The following is a 25,141-nucleotide window of genomic DNA, read 5'->3' as shown; positions in this document are numbered from 1 at the left end:
ATCTTAAGGTTTGCCTCTGCCATCTGATTTTTTTTTTACCTTCCAGCTTCATTAGTTAAAGTTCTTTCAGTTAAAACAAACAACTCCTTCTCAAGTACCATACAGCTTAGATGATTTCTTGAACGAGACCTGCTTGTTAACAGTTCCAAGGTGAACTTATGACCCTTAAAAAAAAACCTCTCAGCAGCCTCCAAATGTCCAAATACTGCAATAATTCCATATTTTAAAAAGAAAAATCCAGTTTAAAGAGATATAATCCTAAAGGCAAGGAGCTCACAGACTTTTGACATGAAGAGCGAGACCATCTATCAGCTGCCTCTGTCAGGCCAAACTTACTCTAAAGCACCAGTGCCCTAGCTTTGAACTTCCATCTTTCTCCAGTTTCTCTCCTATCTCCTCTCATGGCCTCTCTGAGCTCACTTTTTCCTACCAAACTGATCAGCCAACTTCCCCTCCTGGTTCCCATGTTGGCCAATATTGTTAAATGTTCTCTCTTTTCAGGTGTTGTGAAGCCTGCCATTATCACCCCTCTCCTCAAGAAAAAAACAACACTTGATCCCACTGTCCTTGTAAAATATCACATCTCCAACCTCCTTTTACTTTCCAAAGTCCTTGAATGTGTTGTCACCTCCCAAATCAATGCCCATCTTTCCCAAAGTCCACTTTTGAAACCTTTGAATCAGGTATCTACCTTGTCACAGTACCGAAACATCTCTTATCAAAGTCACAAATGATATCCTATGTGACTGTTATTAAGGTAAACTATAATTCGTCCTTCTCAACCTGTCTGCAGCCTTTGACATGGTTGACCACACTATTCTCATCCATGTTTTTGTTTGGACTCTTTAGACTTGACTATTTCAATGCATTTTTAAAAATTCATTCATTCATAAATGAGGGCGTCATTGGCTAGGTCAGCGCTCCTGGCTGGCCTCTCACATTCTATCCCGTATCAACTTGAGCTCACCCAAAATTATGCTGCCCATGTCTTAACTCACACCAAATCCTGTTCAGCTATCACCCCTGTGCTCGCTGACCTATATTGGCTCCCAGACAGGCAATATCTTGATTTTAAAATTCTTATCCTTGTTTTCAAACGCCACAATGGCCACACCCTTCCCATCTCAGTTATCTCCTTCGGCCCCCCCTCCGAGACATCTGCACTCATCTAATTCTGGCCTCTTGGAAACCCACCATTTTAATTGCTTCACCATTGATGACTATGTCTCTAGTTGCCTAGGCTCTAAGCTCTGGAATTACCTCCCTACATCTCTCCATCCTCCTTTGAGACACTGCTTAAAGTAAAGGCTCAGATCTTCCGGTCTCCAGAAATTTAGATACTGGACTAGCCCAGGATATGTGCTAGGGGGCACCTTGGAAATCCCAACATAAGGACTCTGTGGGAATTGCCCAAGAAATTTCAATTTCCATCAGGGATGTCGGAGGCTTCTGACTCACTTACCTGGATAGTTACCCAAGAAACATTAAACAGAGAAAAAGCATGTCTAACTCATGGGTAACTATACAACTCCCACTGTCAACTCCCCAATGCCACCCCCCTCATCCCAACTCACTCACCCCGACCCTGCAACACCCCTCCTCCCGTGATGCCCCCTTCAACCCTCAAATTGCTCCTCAGACACCCCCAGAGCCCGATCCTCCTGACCCTCTGACTCACCCCTTGTCCCCTGACCTTCTGACACCCTCTAACCCTCCGACTCCACCCCAACTCAGCCCTGACCACCCCCCCGACCCAATCCCCCCCCCCGACCCTCCGACTTCCTGCCGACCCTCTGACTCCCCCCCAACATCTCCCCTCCCTGACCCGACCACCCTATCCAACTGGGATCCTGCCACCTACCACCCTGGCAGCTCCCAACCTGCCACACTGCCCAGCTAGCCCCCCACCCACTGTGCTAGCCTACCCACTTACCTCAGTCACGCTCATTCACTATCACAGTGAAAAGCTATTTAAATGTTCCAAAGCTTTTCAGTTTGAATGAAGACTAACCAAAATACAGTAGCTAGTGCCTTAAAAAGGTGGTGTGGCTTGGCTTCCCCTAATGATCCTGCACGACAAAGGAGGACTCCCAGAGCAGATACTCTCCTCATTTCTAATGAGGCCCAGTTTGGAAGTCTGGGCCAGAAATCTGGAGCTCCATCTTTTTATTCCAGAAATATACTTTATTAATAAAATTTCTCCAGAGAGAACATTACACTCTGAGGTGCCTCAACACAACTGTATTTACTATATATATTCCGTGACAAGCATACAGCCCAAGGGGTTCTATAATGTTACCAGCCCCTCGGTGCGCTATGGCAAAAAGGCCTTAAATGACTTCATCTTAGTGTTAATAAAAAAGGAGTGGTGTGGCAACCCAACGGTGATTGACATTCCTCAGAAGATTCAGCCCCTAATCTTTGAACAAACTTTTGGTCATTTGACCTAATATCTCCTTACATGGCTCAGTGTCATACTTAGTTCTATAATGCTCATTTGAAGTGCCTTGGGATAGTTTATTATTTTAAGACTGCCATATACATTGTCGTTGTTGACGTGAATTCAGGTTCAGCTCTCAGTGAATCGGCTACCACTGCATGAGAAGGCAGTTTGTACCAAAGGTCGAATACTCTCTGAGGAAATGTACCACCTCCTAACATCTGGCGTTCTACAACTCAAAAAGTTGCACACAACACCTGGTCCTCCCTAACCTATTCAAGTGGAACAGGCTTCAAACTGCATCACCTATTCCCTTCATTCTCGTATAAACTTCAAATCAGACCATCCTCAAGGCTTTGTTTCTCTTAAGTGCACAAACCCAACTGTCTTATCCTATACTTTACTGCAAGGGGGATGGAGGATGAAAGTAGAGAAATCTTGCTTTAATGGTGCAGGGCAATGGTGAGAGACCTCTTAGAGTACTATGTACAGTTTCGGTCTCATTTAAGAAGGATAGACATACTTCCATTGGGCACACCGTTCACTAGGCTTATTACTAGAATGAAGGGGTTGTCTTTTGAGGAAACACTGAGCAGGTTGGGTTTATACTCATTGGAGTTTAGAAGAATGAGAGGTGATCCTATTGAAAGATACAAAATTCTGAGGGGACTTGACAAGGTGGATCCTGAGGGGATGTTTGCCCTCGCAGAGGAATCTAGAGCTTGGTTTCTGAAGGGCAGAGTTTCAGAATAAGGTGTCTTCCATTTAAGGCGGAGCTGAGGAGGAATTTCTTCCCTCGTGGGTCATCAGATGTTTGGAATCCTCTACACCAGACAGCAGTGGATACATTCAAGGCTGAGTTAGATTTTTCATCTACAAGGGAATCAAAGATTATGATGTGTGCAGGGTGGAAAGTGGAATTAAGGCAATAATTAAATCAGCCATGATCTTATTCAACAGTGAAGCAGGCTTGAGGGACCAAATGGCCAACTACAGCTCCTGTTTCTTATGATCATAAGATTACCAGGAATTGGCCTATGGCCCTCTTTTGCACCCTTTACCAAAGTCTTGAACAGGGCAAAATAGTATGTCTCATTTTAGAGTCAACTGTCCTATAAAAGCACTTCAATACTCTATTCACTTCGCTATCGCTTTATGACAATAACCATGAAACTTCAGAAATCTATGCACAGAATGTCCAACTATAAGACCATAACCTTAAGAAGTAGGAGCAGAAGTAGGCCATTCAGCCCTTTGAATCTGCTCTGCCATTCAACGAGATCATGGCTGATCTGATAATCCTCAACTCACTCTCCCGCCTTTTCTCCATAACCCTTGATTTCCTTACTGATTAAAAATCTGTCTATCTCAGCCTTGAATATACTTAAAGACCCAGCCTCTCCAGCCCTCTGTGGTAAAGATTTCCAGAGATTAACAACATTCCCAAAGAAGAAATTCCTCCTCATCTCTTTCTTAATTGGGTGACCCCTTACTCTGAGATTATGCCCTCTGATCCTAGACTCTCCCCACAAGGGGAAACACCCTCTCAGCAGTTACCCTGTCAAGCCCCTTAAGAATCTTGTGTGTTTCAATAAGGTTGCCTCTCATTCTTCTAAACTCCAATGAGTACAGGCCCAACCTACTCAACCTCTCCTCGTAAGAAAATCCCTCCATAGCTGAGATCAATCTAGCGAACCTTCTCTGGACTGTCTCCAACGCCAGTATATCTTTCCCTGGATAAGGGGACCAAAACTGTTCGCAGTATTCTAGGTGTGGTCTAACTAGTGCCTTGTATAGTTTTAGCAAGGCTTCCCTACTTTTATACTCCGTTTCCTTTGAAATCAAGGCCAACATTCCATTTGCCTTCCCTATTACCTGTTAAACTTAATGTTAGCTTTTTGGGATTCATGCAGCAGCCTTCTATAGTTTTTCTCCACTTAACTAATATTCAGCTCCTCTATTCTTCCTGCCAAAGTGGATAACCTCACATTTCCCCACATTATATTCCATCTACCAGGTTTTTGCACACTCACTTAATCTGTCTATATCCCTCTGTAGACTCCTTGTGTCATCCTCACCACTTGCCTTCCCACCTATTTTTGGGTCGCCCACAAACTCAGCGATAGTACGTTTCTTTCCTCATCTAAGTCATTAATATATACTGCAAATAATTGAGGCCCCAGGCACTGATCCCTGTGGCACTCCACTAGTTACAGGTTGCCATCCCAAAAATGCCCCCCTTATCCCAACTCTGTCTTCTATTAGTTAGCCAATCCTCTATCCATGCTAATACACTACCTCCAACACCATGGGCTCTTATCTTATTAAGTAGGCTTATATACAGTACCTAATCGAACGCCTTTTGGAAATCCAAATATATTACATCTGCTGGTTCCTCTTTATCCTGCTTGTTACCTCTTCAAAGAATTCTAATAAATTTGTCAGGCATGATTTCCCCTTCATGAAGCCATGCTAACTCTGCTTGATTAGGTTATGTATTTCTAAATGCTCTGCTATTACATCCTTTATAACAGACTCCAACATTTTCCCAATGATAGATGTTAAGCTAACTGGCCTATAGTTACTTGTTATTTTGTCTCCCTCCCTTTTTGAATAAGGGTATTACATTGGCCGTTCTTCAATCAGCTGGGACTTTTCCAGAATCTAAGGATTCTTGGAAGATTACTACCAATGCATCTACTATCTCTGTTGCTATTTCCTTTGACATCCTAGGGTGAAACCCATCAGGTCCAGGGGAATTATCGGCTTTAAGTGCCATTAGTTTCCCTAGTACTTTTTCTCTAGTGATAGTTATTGTATTTATTTCCTCCCCACTTTTGCCCCTTGATTATTTAGTATTTTTGGAATGCTATTGGTGTCTTCTACTATGAAGACTGAAGCAAAGTATTTATTCAATGCCTCTGCCATTTCCTGGTTCCCCATTATTATTTCCCCAATCTCATTCTCCAAGGGGCCTATGCTTAGTTGGGCCTCTCTCTTCCTTTTTATATATTTAAAGAATCTCTTACTGTCCGTTTTTATATTACTTGCTAGTTTACCCTCAAAGTTTATTTTCTTCCTCTTTATTATTTTTTGGTTGTCTTTTGTTGGTTTTTAAAATTTTCCCAATCTTCTGGCTTACCACTAATTTTTGCCACATTGTATGTTTTTTCTTTCAACTTGATACTGTCTTTAACTTCCTTGATTAACCATGATTGGCTTATCCCTTTCTTTGAATCCTTCCTCACTGGGATATATCTTTGTTGAGAGTCATGAACAATTTTCTTAAACATCTTCCATTGTTCATCAACTGTCTTTTCTGCTAAACCATTTTCTCAGTCCATTCCAGCCAACTCTGCCCTCAATCCATTGTAATTCCCCTTATTTAAGTTTGGCACAGTTCTTTCTGACCCAAGTTTCTCACTCTCAAACTGAATGCTAAATTCTACCATATTATGGTCACTATTTCCTAGGGGATCCTTTACTCTGAGATCATTTATTAAACTTGCCTCATTACACATTGCCAGATCCAAAATAGCTTGGTTGGATTCACAATATCTTGTTCTAAGAAACCGTCCCGGATACAGTATGAATTCTTGCTCACGTCTACCTCTGCTAATTTGATTTTCCCAATCTACATGAAGATTAAAGTCACCCATGATTAATGTAATGCCTTTTTCATATGCTCTCATCATCTTCTGATTTATTCTCTCTCTTTCCTTCTCCGCTTTCTTTAATGCTTTTCCCTGAAGGCTATATCTATGTTGACCATTCACGTTGCCCACATGCATACACTGCATTTCTCCAAATTAAACATCATTTGCCGGGTCATGAGTCCAATCCCCCAAAACATTAAGCCTGAAGCAATTGAGCATTGTCTATGGGCCTGACACTCTAAGATCTTAGTATCATCTGCAAATTTACAAACTATGCCTCCAACAACTGCATCTATGTTATTAATAAGCTGATTAAAGCGCATCTTTGGGACAAACAAATCCAAATCCACCAACTTTGCTTATGGTCTTCCAGCAGTTCCCAATCCATCTCAATTTCTTACCATTAATACCAGAGGCTCTGCCCATTAACACCATCATTCAGGAATCTAGTTCTCATCCAGGGTGACTACCTCTCAGGAAAAAAAAAATTAGAGGACACACTGGCACAGGGCTCCGTACAAGTGGGCAGGGAAACCGATGGTTAAAGTGTAACATCCAGCAACCAAGAGCGGTGCCAACACGCAAAGGCATATTGTGCATGCGCGAATTTTAAAGGTCTGAATTCCAGCAAAAACACAGCCCCAGCAACATACAGAACAGGACACAGGACGATCATCTCAATTAAGGGATGATCTTGTAAAATCCAGGGTGGTCAGTCACCCTGTTCATCCCCAAATGGTGAACAGTCTTTTTCTCATTCTATTGGGGAGGTGGTGGCGCAGTGATATTGTCACTGGACTAGTAATCCAGAGATCCAGGGTAATGCTCTGGAGACCGGGGTTCGAATCCCATAATGGCAGATGGTGGAATTTGAATTTTTTAAAAATCTGAAATTAAAAGTCTAATGATGACCACAAAATCATTGTCAATTGTCAAAAAATCTCATTTGATTCACTAATATCCTTTAGGGGAGAAAATCTGCCGCCCTTACCTGGTCTGGCCTACATGCGACTCCAGACCCACAACAATGTGGTTGATTCTTAAATGCTGTCCGAAATGGCACCACCACCTCTTTAAGAGCAATGAGGAATGGGCAATAAATACTAGCCTAGCCAGTGATGCCCACATCCCATGAACGAATATATAAAAAAGAGGCTTACTATTCAGAACCATTTTCAAAATCTATTTTAGAAGTAGTTAAAAGTGTCACAAAAACATACTTTATATCAAGTAATGATTTTTGGAATCCACCGGCTGGAAATCCAAACTGAACTTTTTAAAAAGAAACTAAAAAAGAAAGAAAACACAATCCAATGACTTGGGCTCATAGCCAAAGGTAGGCTACACAAATTGCAGCACTGCTACTGTTCCAACCCCAAAATAGAGACTGCAAAAACCCAAAGACAATAACCTCAAGGGAAATGAGTGAACCACATAATCGGTCCCATTAAGAAAACATCAAGACAATCACCTGGGGGTATTCAATGGGTTGGAAGCAAAGCAATAAACCTATTGACTTGGACAATGCGACCCCCTGGCTGAGAGAGTGATTCCCAACCATGATCTAGTCAAATTACAATTAGAATACAGTAGTCACAACCAGGTTTGAATTATTGGTCATAAAAACAAAAAAACTGCGGATGCTGGAAATCCAAAACAAAAACAGAATTACCTGGAAAAACTCAGCAGGTCTGGCAGCATCGGCGGAGAAGAAAAGAGTTGACGTTTCGAGTCCTCATGACCCCGAGCCGATGCTGCCAGACCTGCTGAGTTTTTCCAGGTAATTCTGTTTTTGTTTTGAATTACTGGTCAGTTGGAGAGGGACAGTCATGTGACAAGCCAACCCCTTTCTGTGTTTTAAGCATATGTTTTCTCTGCACTGAAAAGTTGAGGGAACAAGACCCCAGTGGGTTCCTTCCACCTTTCTCTCCAACCAATTTGCAAGCTTTTGAACCCTGTTTGATAATTAACAATCGAGGTGCCGTAGACAGCTTTTTTAAAAAAGAATTCAACCAAGAGTTACTGTCTCCAGAAGAACAGATAAATCAACCATCTGCATCTTTAAATCTCCACAATGCCGGAAATATCAGATCACCAAGGAAAAGCAGCTGAATTCAGCCTGAAGCCAGCCAAGTCACCAACCTCTATGAACTGTCTATCCCTTTAATCTTACTGGACTCTAATTTGCTTAATCTAACCTTCACCACTCCGTAATGTGTGTGTGTGTGCACGAACTTTGAATGCGTCTGTGTGTGCAAGTCAGAGCTTTACTTGTTATTTTATTTAGACTGAGTTACACATAATAAAAAATATCTTCTTTTCTTTGCTAAAGCTCAAGAAAACCTGTCTGATTGTGTCTTTTATGATCACAGTGCGTAAACAGTTAAACATTCACTGACTTGGCAAATATATCCTTTTCAAAAAACCTGTTGCGGACAAACGAGAAGTGGGAAATGAGAGGGGAGCCATCTTACCCCTCCTTGGTTGACTGTACCAAAAATTTAGGGGCTGCACCCGTGATCAAACCCATAGACAAATGCCACACTGGAAGTAGGAAACTAAATTCATCCTTAGAAATAATTAAAAAACTTTGATACTGGTGTTTTTGTGGTTTTCAGTGTTAGAGTGCTTAAAATGTCCACATTTGAGGTCAGTACCATCCGAGAACAGTGAAGCAACTGAGGACAGCTAGGCATTTGGAGATAATTTTCTGTCCAAATGCTAGGAATACTAAAATCCTAAAACTTGCAGCCAACCATTTTGAAATTGAACTTGAAGAACCAGAGACAGGCGTAGAATTGAAATAGACAGGCTAGCATTGGCAAAGATACTGTTGGAACAGCAGAGACTAGAGCTAGAATTCCAAGAAAGGGAAAGAGAGACAAGAAAAAAAAAGAGACAGGAGCAGAAGGAGGAAAGAGAGAAAAAACAGGAGGGGAGAGAATTCCAGGAAAGGGAGAGAGGGTTTTCCAGAAAAAGAGGATGGAGAGAGAATTAAGACAGCTCAAACTGAGTAGGGAGAGATCCACTGTACCCAGTGAAGGTACCTCCAGTAAGGGAAATGAACCGAACTCATGAACCAGTGGACTCTTAAAGCAATCTCAGTTGATACCAACGTTTGATGAGGGAGATGTCGAAGCATTTTTCATCTCATTTGAAAAACTTGCAAAGCAGTTGAAGTGGCCAGCAGAGGTTTGGAACCTGCTACTGCATAGGAAATTAACAGGAAAAGTCCATGAGGTTTAGTCCCCATTGTCCAATGAGAAATCATCAAACTATGAGATAACCAAAAATGCTGTACTGAATGCATACAAGCTGATACCAGAGGTGTACTGCCAAAAATTCTGAAGTCTCCAAAAACAGCCTGAGCACACTTATGCCGAATTCGAAAGGATTAAGCAACTTGCTTTTGACCAATGGGTACGGCTGCTTAAAATAGATTCCACTATGAGAGCCTCAGAGAGGTGATTCTCCTCGATGAGTTTAAAAACTTACTTTTCCTTTCAATAAAGGCCCACATGGAAGAACAAAGAGTCCCCAAAGCCAGACAGGCAGCCACCATAGCAGATGACTAGGAATTAACGCACAGACCCCTAACTCAAAGCAAACTGGGATCTGGTAGTTCTTATAGGCCAAGGAGAGATAGGAGGGAAGCAGGTGAAGCTGATACAGGCTTGAGAGAAAAGGGGAGTAACGAAGGAAGGACAAATCAATCCCCAACTTTTAAAAGAAGGAACAAGATGGTAAACCGGTAGGGCACACCCTCTGTGTTTTCAGTGTGGGAAGCCTGACACCAGAGGTATATGAAAAGAGAGGGGAGCTATCCTATCACCCCTTCACCTGATCGTAAGAAAGGGAAGAGAGTGTGTAAGTGAGTAGTTTCTGTTCAAAATCTTTGCTCTTATTTACAAATCTCTCCGCGACTTCAACGCACCCAAACTGTAACCTCCTCTAGTTTGTTTCAGCTTACAGTCTCCATTTTTCTGTATTTATTATTGCCTTCCCTGGTCTCTCCCCCCATTGTTGATGTATGAATCTTTAGGCATCATGGCCTTGCAGTCAATAATTCCTTTCCAAACCCAGTCTGCCTTGCTCCATTCCTTTCCACCATCAAAAGTCTTGACAAAGCCTTCTTCACGAACCACATTTTTGATAATCACCTCTACTTCTTCTACATATTCCTATGTCTGATCGCTCCCTTCAAGTACTTTAGGGTGTTTTGCTACATTAAAGGTGTTATTCAGCACTTCTTCAGTGCTGCATTGGAATGCCAGTTCATGCTTTGAACTTTTCCTGGTCAACCATTCATCACCAAATGGCTGAAGGTACTTAAAGACTAGTATATAACTAAGATGAGCTACTCAGCCAAGAAGCGACCAGATCGAATGGCTTCAGACACCTCTAATTTAACAGGCCTCAGAGTCTTAAGTGTAGCAAGTTCCCCTTGCTGACTTCATTGCATTGCAGCAAAAGTCAGGGTTGTGATCAGCGGTGCTCAAGTTAATGCAGAACAAACCGTTATGGAATACTACAGACCTCTTGTACGGTAATACATTCATGAAATAGTAACAAATGTTCAAAATGAGTCCATCTCATCAGGTTTTCCAGCAATGGTTTCCTTGGGTTTAATGGCTCTAGAGGATTACTTTGGGTGAGTGAAGTTACTTCCATACTTATTATGCCAGGGCCACTTGGCTCCTAACCTCATTACAGCCTTGGTCCAAACATGGACAAAAGAGCTGAACGCACAAGGTGAGGTGAGAGTGACCACCTTTGATATCAAAGCAGCATATGACGGAGTGTGGCATCAAGAAGCCCTAGCAAAATAGAAGTCATTGGAAATCAGTGGAAAACTCTCCATTGGCTGGAGTCATATCTAGTACAAAAGATGGTGGTTATGGTTGTTGGAGATCGATCATCCCAGGACATCACTGCCTGAGATCCTCAGGGTAGTGCTCTAGGCCCATCCATCTTCAGCTGCTTCATCAATGACCTTCCCTCCACCATAAGGTCAGAAGTGGGAAAGTTCGCTGATGATTGCACAATGTTCAGCACCATTTGCAACTCCTCAGATACTGAAGCAGTCCATGTCCAAATGCAGCAAGACCTGGACAATCTTAGGCTTGGGCTGTTAAGTGGCAAGTAACATTCAAGCCACACAAGTGCAAACCATCGCTGCTTGACATAGTTACATTTTCAGCAATGGTAATGCCACTATCAATATCCTGGGGAGGGAGAGGGGTGGTGGTGGTGGTGGTTACCATTGATCAGAAACGGAACCAGACTAGCCATATACCGTAGCTACAAGAGTAGGTCAGAGGCCGGGAATTCTGTGGCAAGTAACTCACCTCCTGACTCCCCAAAGCCTAACCACCACCTAAAAGGCACAAGTCAGGAGTGTGATGGAATTCTCTCCACTTGCCTGGATGACTGCTGCTCTAACAACACTCAAGAAGCTCAACACCATCCAGGACAAAGCAGCCCTCTTAACTGGCATCCCATCCACCAACGTAAACATTCACTCCCTCCACCACTGACGCACAGTGGCAGCAGTGTGTACCATATAAAAGTTGCACTGCAGCAACTCACCAAGGCCCTTCGGCAGCATCTTCCAAACCCCCAACCTCCACCAACTAGTAGGACAAGGGTAGCAGATGCGTGGGAACAGTACCACCTCGATGATGCCTCCAAGCCACATAACATCCTGGAACTATATCACTGTTCCTTCACTGTCCTAGGATCAAAATTCCTGGAACTCCTTTTCCAGCAGCACTGTGGATGAATCCCCCTGCTCACAGGCAATTAGGGATAGGAAAAAAATGTTGGTCTTCTCAGCAACGCTCACATCCTACGAAAGAATGAAACTTACAATGGAAAGGCACAGGTGCATTCCTTGCAATTGACACTGACCTAGCATGGAGGTAAATAGAATTCAATGGTCTCCATGTCACTGTTACAAATGTGGATCCGTCATAGAGATCTGCTTAGGTTCTTTGGCACCTATTGCCCCTGCAAGGGTTCTTATTTACTTTAAGGGAGATGTCTCCCCCTGTCCTGTATGATAACATACTCTGAAGGGGTAACGATAAAATCCACTTATGATCTGAATTGGATATTTGTGTCTTTCACACATGTACAGAACAAACAATTGCGAGGCGAGTCCTTTATAGGAATCGATAATAAGGTGAACACGTAGAGTGGGCACTCTGACAAGACTCGCTTAATTCAATCCATACAATCTTTACCCATAATAATGCAAAGCATCCAATGCCAGCCAATGTCAATGGGTCATCTTACTCGACGCAATGAAGATGAACACAAGGGCATAAGAAAAAGGAGTAGGACATTTGGCACTTCAAGGCTGCTCTGCCATTTAAGAAGTTATGGTTGATCTTCTAATTCAATTGCACCTTCCTGCACTGTCACCATATCTCCTTGTATCCCAAAATTATCAACCTCTGTCTTAAATATATTAAACAAGGTCCACAAATGTTTGGGGTAGAGAATATCAAAGATTTGCCTCATCTCAGTGCTAATGGCCGACCCCTTACTTTAAGGCTGTGAATCTGTGTCCTAGATTTCCTAGCTAAGGGAAACACTTTCTTAGCATCTACCTTGTCAAACTCTTTAAGAATTTTTTATGTTTCAATAGATCACCTCTCATTATTCAAAACTCCCAGGAACAGACGATGTATACTCATGCTCTCCTCATGGGACAGTCCCTCCATTTCAGAGATTCTGACCTTTCATTGCAATCCCTCTAAGGCAATTATGTCCTTCCTTAGGTAAGGAGCCAAAACTGCACACAGCATTCCAGGTGTGGGCTCGCCTATGCCATATATAATTTTAGTAAGACTCCTTTACTCTTATGCTTTGGTCCCTTTATAACAAAAGCTAAACTACCATTTGCCTTCCTAATTGTTTGCTGTGCCAACTTGTTAACTTTCTGTGATTCATGTGGAAGGATACCCTAGTTTCTAATCAAATAAAGATCATAGAAAAAATAAGGATAAAGAATTTCTTTGCTGGGTCAGCCATGGTTCACATGGAGGATTCCCACATACCAAAGGTAGCATTCTACAGCCAGCTGAGCAGAGGAACCTGCACCATAGGACATCCTAAACTTAGACAAAGATATTTTGAAAGCCAATTTGGATGCCACTACATGGGGAAAAAAAAAACACCCCGAAAGATCCAAATGGAGAACTCTTTGTCATCAAGCAATCTCAACATTTGAGGAGAACAAAGTCCCTAAAGGGCAAATGAACAACTGCAAAGCTTGTACCTTCACCCACCCCTCCAACAGTGACTTCAAATGTCATATTTGCAATTGGAGCTGCAAATCAAGATTTGGTTTAACATCACGAGATGACACCAACCTAGATGGTGAACAACTTTTCTCCTTGCTTGAACAGACATCCATTAAAGCGTCAGGAGAAAACATTTTTGACTGTTAAGTATATTATTACTGATAGCCATGTTCCAGGATTTTTTAAACCTATTTTTCCAGAGAAAGGATCCTGAAAACCAGAACTACTTTAAATATGTGTTAAAGCATAGTACTATTTAAGAAAGAGGGTCTGAGCTGTTAGTTAGCTAAGATGTCAATGAGCTGGGTGTTGTTTTCCCATAAACTGTAAATAAATAATTAGTCTCAGTTATCAAAATACACCTCACAACCATTATATACCAGAAAGTCTTTGGATCTGTTTTTCACTTTATGAACAGAAGGGGGAGGTGAAGGTTTTAACAGTAGGACAGTAAAGTATGCCAGCTATGAATAAGAAAAAGCTGAGAGAAAATTTCACTGAGGCAAAGAGGTTAGAAATGTCAGAATAGATAGAAGTTTGAATGGAGAGAGACTGGGAAAAGATTGCAACTTGATGAAGGGGCTTTCAGATAATAGTGTAAGACAATGCACATATGGTAATGGTTTGTGGACATTAAAGATCCCATGGCACTATCTGAAGAAGAGCAGGGACGACTTCTGGTGCCCTGGTCAATAACATCACTCAGCCAATACAAAAAAAGGCCTGCATGTATATAGCACTTTTCATGACTACCGGACCTTTCGAAAAGTTTTACAGCCAATGAACAGAACAGGAGTAAAAGTTCTAAATTGGGGAAAGACAAATTTTGCGAAGCTGAGAGGTGATCTGGCGAAAGTTGACTGGATACAACTACTTGAAGGGAAATCAGTGACAAACCAGTGGGAGACATTCAAAAGCAAGATTCTACAGGCACAGTGTAGACTTGCATTACTGCCAAATCTAGAGGGTTAGAGGTTATCCAGAAGCATACAAGGTAAGATAAAGCAGAAAAAGCAAGTTTATGACAGTCACAAAAAACTTAATACTGTAGAAAGTCGAGAGGAGTATAGAAAGTACAGGGGTTAAGTAAAAAAGGTAATTAGGAAAGCAAAGATAGGATATGAAAAAATATTGGCAGGTAAAATCAAAGAAAACCTGAAGATGTTTTATCAGTACATTAAGAGCAAGAAAATAACTAAGGAAAGGGTAGGGCCTATCAGAGATGTACATGGTAACTTGTGCACTGATGCTGATGATGTGGCTAGGATTCTGAATGAGTACTTTGTCTCTGTCTTCACTAAGGAGAGGAATGATGCAGATATTCCAGTTAAAGAGTGTGAAATATTAAATACAATAAGCACATGAGCTCGGAAATACCGGAAGGACTGACATCCAAGTTGGATAAATCAACAGGGCCGGATCGATTGTATCCCAAGCTGTTAAAGGAAACTAGGGAGGAAATAGCAGATGCTGTGAGGATCATTTTCTAATCCTCAATAGATACAGGTGAGGTACCAGAGGATTGGCGGTCTGCGAAAGTCATACCATTATTTAAAAAGGGTGCAACGGATAGGCTAAATAATTATAGGCTGGTCAGTCTGACCTCGGAGGTGGGAAAATTATTAGAATCAATTCTGAGAGACAGGATAAGCCATTACTTAGAAAGGCATGGACTGATCAGGGATGGTCAGCATGGTTTTGTTAGGGGAAGGTTGTGTCTTACTAACTTAATTGAATTCTTTGAGGAAGTAACAAGGAGGATTGATGAAAGTAGTGCAGTGGACGTTGTCTATATGGATTTTGGTAAGGTATTTGACAAGGTCACACATGGCAGGCTGGTCAGAAAAGTAAAAGCCCATGGGATACAGAGGAATGTGGCACAGTGGATCCAAAATTGGCTCAGTGACAGGAAACAAAGGGTAATAGTTGATTGATGTTTTTGAAAATGGAAAACTGTTTCCAGTGACATTCCACAGGACTCAGTATTGGGTCCCTTGCTGTTTGTGGTATATATTAATGATTTGGACTTAAATGATGGGGAAGTTTGCAGGTGACACAAAAATTAGCCGTGTTCTTGATAGTGAAAAGGATAGCTGTTGTCTCCAGAATGATATCAATGGTTTGGTTGCGTGGGTGGAAAAGTGGCAGATGGAATTCAATCCAGAGAAGTGTGAGGTAATGCATTTGGGGACAGCAAACAAAGCAAGGGAATACACAATAACTGGGAGGATACTGGGAGAGATAGAGGAAGTGAGAGACCTTGGAGTCCATGTCTACAGGTCCCTGAAGGTGGCAGGGCAGGTGGATAAGGTAGTAAAGAAAGCATGTGGAATATTTTTCTTTATTGGATTAGGTATAGAATACAAAAGCAGGGATGTAATGCTGGAACTGTATAAAACACTGGTTAGGCCACAGCTGGAATTCTGTGTACAGTGCTGGTCGCCACCTTACAGGGAGGACATAATTGCTCTAGAGAGAGTACAGAGGAGATTTACAAGAATGTTGCCAGGGCTTGAAAATTGCTGCTATGAGGAAAGATTGGATAGGCTGGGGTTGTTTTCCTTGGAACTGAGGAGGCTGAGGAGTGACTTGATTGAGGTGTACAGGATTATGATCAGCTTAGATATAGTAGACAGGGATGCATTGTTTCCCCTAAGGGAGAGGTCAATTAGCAGGGACACAGATTTAAGGTAGAAGGATTAGAGGGGACATGAGGAAAAATTTCTTCACCTAGAAGATGGTGGGTGTTTGGAATTCAGTACCTGGTTTGGCGGTGGAGGCAGAAACCCTCAACTCATTTAAAAGGTATCTGGATCTACACCTAAAGTGCTGTAACTTGCAAGGCTATGGCTGGAAGGTGGGATTAGAATGGGCAGCCAGATTTTTATTTTTTATTTTCCGGCTGGCACAGGCACAATGGGCTAAATGGTCTCTTTGTGCTGTAACTTTTCTATAATTCTATGAAGTACTTTTGGAGTGTAACCACTATTACATGTAATACAACCTAAAACAGTTTAACTGGTCATGCACTCATTACCATTTGTGGTATCTTGCTATGTGCAAATGATCATTGCATTTACTTGTACGAGTCACTGTACTCCAACATATTCCATCATTTGCATTTCTGACAGACTTGAGGTTCTGTTTAAATGTTTTTCAGGCAACACAATAGAATCACGTGTTATTTATAAAGCATTAATTTGGTAGTTAATTTTTGCAGCTCTTGGGGTCTAATTACAATCTTTAAGTGTGTCTATTCAATTAATCAGAACCAGAAATCAGTTTGGGCCATTTTATCTGCAGCCGACAGAAAATCCCCTGCTGCCACTGAAGCAATTACAAGTTATAATTACCAGTTCTAAGCTTCTAATCATACTCAAGCTGTTTAATTTAACATTTTTGGTGCTGGAAATCACTAATTACAATAATCTACAAGTAAAAATCTAAAATGATATAAATAAAACTAAATACATTACGACAAATAATGCCTATGCCACTCTTCCTGGTCTACCATATCCTTGGTTGGTGGATGGGCTGAGCAACTTTAAGCTCCTGTCCACCATGAACCTGATTTGGTTTCCCAATCAGAATCTACAGCAATCACACACAAATAGACTCACTATCCTCTTTTGAAATTGGGGTTTAGCTGGATTGAGCGAGCTTGGTGCAGATATTGGTTAACAAGGGCCAAAATATGTCAACAGTACTGATATTTTCCACATGCATTGCAAAAAAAATGGAAAGAAGAGATAAATAAACAATGTTTAAATACACAGTTGACAGTTTTTTTTTATTCTCTCCCCTCTGCCATTAACCGGTTACAGGATGAATAAAACTGCTGTTTTGACTACTAAAGCATGGGTTTAGAGAACTTACTTTTAAGTGGCACTAATTGTGAAATACTGCAATACAATGAAATCTTCAGAAACAGGTTTAGAAGAAAATGCCCAGATTATAAAATCTAATGGGAAAATTGGGAAAAAGTCATGTAATCCCCATAGAAAAGACACAAGCAACTGGCGATACAGACCGTAGAATGGCAGGAAGGGTTGTGCATACAATCATCCAATTCAAGTATTTTTAAAGGCAATTTACAAAATGTTAATATTTAATGAAAATCACTGCATTGAACATTAAATTGGATATACTGTATACATAACTATAGAACTATAGTTATAGAACTGACTACACTGTAAGGAAGCTGGACAGATTTTTAGGTAAAGCATATCTTAATAAATAGTTGCCTCTTAATTAACAAGTATGTTTCTGTGACCTCAAAAAGAAGAGTTTTACAAGAGAACAAACCTAGATTCCAACAAACTCCCCAAGGTGAAACAAGGAGTACTCAAATAAAATCAATTCCACACAATACTAGTTTAGAAATGTCCCCTTGTTTGCACTGAATGAATCAGAACAATTGGACAGCTTTGTCATAGGACAATGTTCATTGTCTGCAGTGTAGAAACCTCAGCTGCTTCTCCCATAGTCCTACTTTATACTGTTACACTCTCTCTGAGTAGAGCTAATTTTGGCTAGCAGCTCTGTCTATCCAGTTTCACTTATAATAACTGTGAATTAACTTGAATGGATCATATCTCAAAAGTATACATACACATAATGAAACATTACATCAAAATGACATAAACAAGCCATAATATTTATATTGCTATACTCAATGAAAATACATAGACTACATTACTCTTTGATAAATAGGAAAATCATGTTTTTCTGGTTAAAAATATATTATCTCAAGCACTCAGCTATTCCAGGGACTCAAACACACAATGCATTGCTAGAGTCAAAAAACAAGGTGGAGAAATCAAGTGATAGATTCACTGGGTTCTCAGCACACTTGCAGCAACTAAAAAAAAATCTGACCGACACTGGGATAAGTCCAGTTACACTGCCCTTAAAAAGTCAGATTGTACCATAATGAATAGCATAAACAAGGCATCTGTGCCTCGCTGCATGTTGAGCTACCAATCTGTTTCACTTTTATGGGGAGCATCAAGTGGAGGGCAAGCAATGGAAATGGCAAAACAAAAACAGAATTACCTGGAAAAACTCAGGTTTTTCCTGACCCTTCAACAGAATGCAAATGTGTGAACATGGCCCATAAAACACTGATGTATCATTTAGCAGCTGGTTACAGAGCAGCATATGTCCACAATATTCTATTCTGGTGGAGTTGGGTCTCTTAATCAATCTTTGAATCGTGACAGTGATTGGAACAGGAAAGGATTAAAAAGACCTTAAAAAGGAGTCTAAAAATTGAAGAGGAAGGAATATTGTGGAAAATGCAGCTTTTACAATGGCATGTACGGGAACAATAAAAATGGGAAGAACTGCTTGATTAAGCGCTTCACCATTCCTCAACAGAAATTTTAAAAAATCTGTTGCTTTACTGCTCCCCAAATGGATGTAGCCCCAGCATTTCACCCAATCTACATAAATCAAAGACGCACTCTCCAATGTGACCCCAAATTCTTCCTTTAAAGTATGTCCAAATTGATGTGCAATATCAATACAGTCAAATATTTAATTATAATATCTCAAGAAGCTGAACTAGCAACACAAATAGAAGAATATTTCCATTAAATCTGTTTCATAGTTTCCTTTGATGCATTCATTGTTTTTACAATGAGCTCACATATAAATTTGTTTTTTTTGAGACAATGTACATTTTGATGAGGTATTTTCTTCCCTCCCAGAGTAGATGCCTGGGAAGACCTCGCTGCTGACTGGAGTGCCTGTAGGCAAGCAGTCAGGAATGGCACAGAAAAAGCAGAAGACAAAAGAAATGACCAGATGGCGGAAGAGAGCCCGCCAGAAGGAAAAAACATCAGTCGACCTCTGGCCAACACTATTCATATCTGTGCCTGGTGCGGAGGAGACTGCCACTCATGAATCAGCTTCTACAGCAACAACAAACGATGTTCAATCTAGAAGTGACATACACCCTGAGCACAGCCAATCGTCTCCCAAGATGGGCAGATACCATTATATATAAAATAAATTGGTATTGGAAATAATTTATTTTATATATAAATGGGATCCATCCAATTCAGCAGATGATTGGCTGCAGCAGAGTGTGTGTCACTTCTGGATTGAACATAGTCTGTTGTGGCTGTAGAAGCCGATTATTTCCAATACCAATTCAATTTTTTGTGCTTTTGTTGGCAGGGGGACTTGCATTTCAATCTGAACACTTTAAAACAAGTTTGTTCGCTTTTAACCAGAAGGCCATTTTGACACTGCACTAAATCCACTAGCCTTAATGAGTTTTGATAAGTTACACGCAACCTCCATTTGATCCTGACAATATGAAATCAACTTAATTTCATTTGTATCAAGGTCTGCCCTCAACTTTTCTGCATTTTCCTGGTTTGTACAATCAATCAATACAACTTCTATATGACATCTCATGAATAAAGAACACATGGAACAGGTGCAACTAAATGACAAATGCTGAACAATACATGTAACAGAAACAGTTGGAACAACACAATCAAGTTGAGGTGCTCTCTGGTCAAATTCTAAGGGCAAAGTTCAAGTGGTTCATTAACCTCAGCCTTCAATTCCAACCCCTTTCCTTCCACAGTAAGCAATGAAAAAAAAATACCTACACAAAGAAATTACTACTATAATAGAAACTGCAATACTCCCTGTAATATGCAACAACATAAATACCAATAGAACTTCTGTTTAAATGAAGCAATTTGGTCATGGAGACTGCTCTTACCAGTCACAACTCCATCAGTCAAAAGGCAAAAATTTATCAAACACCAAGATATGTAGGGTCCTCAACTAAACTGCTCCCGCTGTGCTACAGTTAATGGTTCATCTGCTTTATCCATTAACACAGGGTCAAGAGCTCTGTTCCTACCCACCCGCTTCCTTTTTTACATCTATGACCTCCTTCATTCATCATCTAACAACCTCTTTTCAATTCTATCACTCCACATTGAGGTGGCTGTGGCTAAAAGGAGACCATTTCCCACATCATTCTCAAATGTGCCTTTGCAAAGCAGGTTTGTAAAGAGATGCAGTGGTTTTGCCGAGGTTCATCCCGAGCAGCTTCATAAGGCAGAACTTTACTAGCTGTTCCCAGGGACATGTACCGAGATAAACATCACCTACTGCTGGAAAACTTGGTAAATGACACTCCTTGGTTTGCCTGAAACTTGCTGGTCTTCCAGCACAAAGAGCACTTGGTAACCAAATGTTGCAAGCTGGCACATTCCAAGGTCCAGGACTACCAGCTGAGGGTTGCACTAAAGCTTGGGGCAGCTACCACAAAGGTTCAATGGGGAAAGGTCACTGTCTAAGGCTCTCCCCCTACAATATACAAAGGGGCTAGAAACCATATAAAACCCCTTGGGCTGTACACATCAAAGAATGTTTGACATTAATTGCAAGTATAACTGAAATGGCAAGTGTAGTGAGGCACCTCGTGTACTATATTGAAAAACACTTTTCAAAGACAGACTTGCATCTTTCACGACCTCAGGACATCCCAAAGCACTTCACTTTTGACTACTTTTGAAATGTAGTCACTGTGGTAATATAGGAAACATGGTAGTCAATTTGCACACAAAAGTCCCACAAAGAACATGATAAAAAACAATCTGATTTATTGATATGGTTTGGGGGATAAACATTGGCCAGGACACAGGGGAAAACTTACCTGCTCTTCTTCTAAATAGTTTCACGGAATATTTTACATCCACTGGAGAGAGCAGGCACAGCCTTGGTTTACCGTCTCATGCAAAAGACTGTTTCTGACAATGCAGTGCTCCCTCAGAACTGCACAGGAGTCCTGAGTCTGCAGCCTTAACAGGGAACTTACTTAATCAAAAGGCAGAAAGGTTAATAATGCAAAAGCAAAATGCTGTAGATGCTGGCGATCTGAAATAAAAATAGAAAATGCTGAGTATTTCCAACATTTTCTGTTTTTATTTTAGGTCAATAATGCAATACTGACAATAATCAGGCTCCAGTCATGCTGTGGGGAAAAAAGCTGATTGCACTCCAGAATACAAAATTAGCTAATTGAAATGTTTATTGTTGGCTTTAGAAACTCTGCTCAACAAAGCCAATCCTGTCCAAAAAATGACTAATGTTCCCATATATGGCAAGACTCTCTCAGCAATTCCCTTGTACAAGATAAAAATAGAATCATCACTTGAGAAGTCATCACTCTCTCACCTCAAGATTCCACCCTCTGTCACAATGTTTCTGATTTTTCTTTTATTTTATGGATATTGGTATGAGGACAGTCATCTAAACTTTCCTCCTCCATCAACAACAACAACAACTTGTATTCATAAGGCAGAACCTTACCAGCTGTTCCCAGGGACATATACCAAGATAAACATCACCTACTGCTGGAAAGCTTGGTAAACGACACACTTTGGTTTGCCCGAAGCCATAATAAAAAGTTCAAAGGCACTGCACAGGAGTGTTATGAAGCAACATTCGACACCAAGCCACGTAAGAAATATTAGGGCAAATGGCTTGGTCAAAGGAGGAGGTTTTAAGGAGTGCTTTAAAGGAAGAAAGAGGTAACAAGGCAGAGAAGTTTAGGGAGGGAATTCCAAAGCTAATGGCCAAGGACAGCAGAATGTTTAAAACACGGAATGCTCAAGAGGTCAGAATTGGATGAGCACAGATATCTCAGAGGGTTGTGAGGCTGGGGGAGATGACAGCATTTGGGATGGGCGAGTTCATGGAGGGATTTGAAAACAAAATTGAAAATTTTAAAAATCTAGGCATTGGTCAACTTGGGGCCAATGCAGGTAATGGATGAATAGGACCTGGTGCAAGTTAGGATCCAGGCAGCAGAGTTTGGATGACCTCAAGTTTACAGAGGATAGAATGTGGGAATCCAGTCAGGAGTGTAATGGGATTGTCAAGTCGAGGGGTAACAATGGTACAGATGAGGGTTTTAGCAGCAGGTGAGCTGAGGCAGGGGTGGAGTCAGAAGTTTGCAGTCTTGGTGATGGCGGGGACATGTAGTCAGAAGTTCATATGAACATACAAACAAGGAGCAGGAGAAAACCATTCAGTCTCTTGAGCCTGCTCTGCCATTTAATAAGATCATGGATAATCTGATAGTAACCTGAAATCTGCATGCCACCTACCCCCGATAACCTATCACCCCCTTGCTTGCCAAGAATCTATCCATCTCTGCCTTAAGAATATTCAAAGACTCTGCTTCCGCCACCTTTTCAGAAAGAAAGTTCCAAAGACTCACGACCCTCGATGAAAAAATTTCACCTCATCTCTGTTTTAAATGGGCGACCCCTTATTTCAAACAGTGACCCTAGTTCTAGATTTTTCCACAAGAGGAAACATCCTCTCCACATCGACCTTGACAAGACCTCTCAGGTCTTATGTTTCAATCAAGTCGCCTCTTACTCTTTTAAGCTCCAGCGGATACAAGCCTAGTCTGTCCAACCTTTCTTCATAAGGTAATCCACCCATTCCAGGTATTAGGCTGGTAAACCTTCTCTGAACTGCTTCCAATGAATTTACATCCTTCCTTAAATAAGGTGACCAATACTGTACACAGTACTCCAAATGTGGTCTCACTAATGCCCTGTACAACTGAAGCATAACCTCTCTACTTTGGTGTTCAATGCCCCTTGCAATAAATGATAACATTCTATTAGCTTTCTTAATTACTTGCTGTACTTGCATACTAGCCTTTTGTGATTCATGCACTAAGACACCTGGATCCCTCTGCATCTCAGAGTTCTGCAATCTCTCACCATTCAGATATTATGCTTCTCCTTTATTCTTCCTGCCAAAATGGACAATTTCACATTTTCCCACATTATACCCCATTTGCCAGATTTTTTGTCCAATCACTTAACCTATATGTTTTTGTAGCCTCATGACCTCTTCACAACTTACTTTCCAACCTATCTTTGTCTCATCAGCAAATTTGGCATCCGTCCCGTCAATCCCTTCATCCAAGTCATTTATATAAATTGTAAACGGCTGGATGACATGTAAAGGAGTTGCAGGAGGTTGTTATGGTCAACTGTGTCAAAGTCTGCAAATAGGTTGAGAAGGATAAGGAGGATAGTTAAGCCTTTCCATATTAACATAAAAAGCCATGTGACTTTGACAAGACCCACTTTGGTACTGCGGGAAGGACAGAAATCTGATTGGAGGGATTCAAACATGGAGTTCTGGGAAGGATGGAGACAGATTTGGGAGGCAACATGTTCAAGAACTTGGAGAGGAAATGGAGATGGGGTGGTAGTTTGCAAGGACAGTGCGGTCAAGGCTGGGACTTTGATCACAGCAGACATGAAGGAGAGGGGGGTCAGCGCCTCAAGAGTGAGAACCAGCAATAATATCAGTTAATATCAGGAAGTGAAGTTGGATGGTCAGCAGTTTAGTGGGAATGGGGTCAAGAGAGCAGTGGGTGGATATCATGGACAAGATGAGCTCAGAGAGGGCCTGACGGGAAAGAGGAGAGAAACTGGAGAAAGATGAGTGTTCAGATTAGGGCATGAGGGAACTTTAGAGGAAGTTTGGCCCAGTGGGCTAGTGGACGGGAAGGATGTGCCATACACAGCTAATCGGATGGTCTCAATCTTTGTAACAAAGAAATGCATTGTACAACTTGTTAAGTTTTCATTATTAAGTTGTCATCTATGCCTGGATGACTATCTTTGCCTCACTTTAAATACTGACTACGCCTATACATAATATTTTAACCGCTTTCCTGCCGCCCTTTCATCATGAAGAATACACAGTTACATGCTATTTTCAGAGATCAAAATGTGACTTTTCCCAAACCGCAGTGGACTTGCATTTTAAGGTTGACATACTGACTGACTTCAAGGTGGCCTGATTTCCTTGACAAATGCTTTACAGACCAGTGCTAATAGCTCCCTACTCAGTCTTTATACTTAAATGTATAAGAACAAAACAATTGATGAAAGGCTTAAAGTGCTACAATGTGTGGGAGCAGAAGCACTCGCGGGAACCCAGCAGAGTCAGAGGGGGTGGGAAGGCTGTTCAAATAGATCACGCCTGCAAACATCAATTCCTTCAAATGCAGAATCTCAGTGACATGGAGTGATTAATTTATTTGCAAGAATTAACCACAGTGCCTTCTCCAGTTCACATCTCTGGATGGAGGAACAAAGTACATTATCTGTTTTACCGAAGTGAATTACTGTGGATGCTGGAAATCTGAAATAAAAACAGAAAATGCTGAAAATACTAAGGAGGTCAGGTAGCATTTGTGGAGCGAGAAACAGAGTTAATATTTCAGGTTGATGCCCTACACAGAGGCTGTCTGATCAACTGAGTATTTCTAGCATTTTTGTTTTTTTATTATCTGATGGTAAGATGTACACAGAAGAAATGTTATCTCAAAATGAAATAAATTTCATTTCTGGTAAATTATGCTGTGTGTTATTAGCACTAAAACAATGAACATAGTATAACATAATTTAACAATTAACACAATTTAATATAAGTTGGACCATTCATTTTCCTTAACCTGCTGCAGCTTGTGGGACTGATGAGATGTTGATTCCCAGCAATATGGATAATTTTATGGGTCTGTATTTAATTCATGTAAATTAAGTGTGATATCTCATGCCCTTTACTTATCTGGTTCTAGTGGGTGCTCACTATATCACAGTCAGATTTATGCCACAGTAAAACCACATTGTGCTACACAACACCAATTTGCTAAATCCTAACTT

At 41.1% G+C, this 25,141-nt stretch overlaps 1 protein-coding gene across 13 annotated transcripts in view; it reads right to left on the bottom strand.

Annotated features, from left to right (window-relative positions):
* arfip1 (ADP-ribosylation factor interacting protein 1 (arfaptin 1)) overlaps nucleotides 1–25,141 on the bottom strand; it is a 241,718-nt gene that overhangs the window by 90,825 nt on the left and 125,752 nt on the right. Inside the window, exon 1 of one of the 13 annotated variants that reach the window (XM_041188425.1) lies at nucleotides 24,382–24,498. The exons of the other annotated variants lie outside the window; for them this stretch is intronic. Within the exon in view, the coding sequence (XP_041044359.1) occupies nucleotides 24,382–24,468 (87 nt within the window). The 5' untranslated portion in view covers nucleotides 24,469–24,498. Of the gene's footprint in view, nucleotides 1–24,381; nucleotides 24,499–25,141 lie in introns of those variants that run through there. 13 annotated transcript variants of the gene reach the window in all.

The sequence above is a fragment of the Carcharodon carcharias genome, chromosome 1 (assembly GCF_017639515.1).
Source record: "Carcharodon carcharias isolate sCarCar2 chromosome 1, sCarCar2.pri, whole genome shotgun sequence".
Taxonomy (NCBI): domain Eukaryota; kingdom Metazoa; phylum Chordata; class Chondrichthyes; order Lamniformes; family Lamnidae; genus Carcharodon; species Carcharodon carcharias.
The sequence above is the reverse complement of the archived record's forward strand: the minus strand, read 5'-3'. Positions and strand labels throughout refer to the sequence as shown.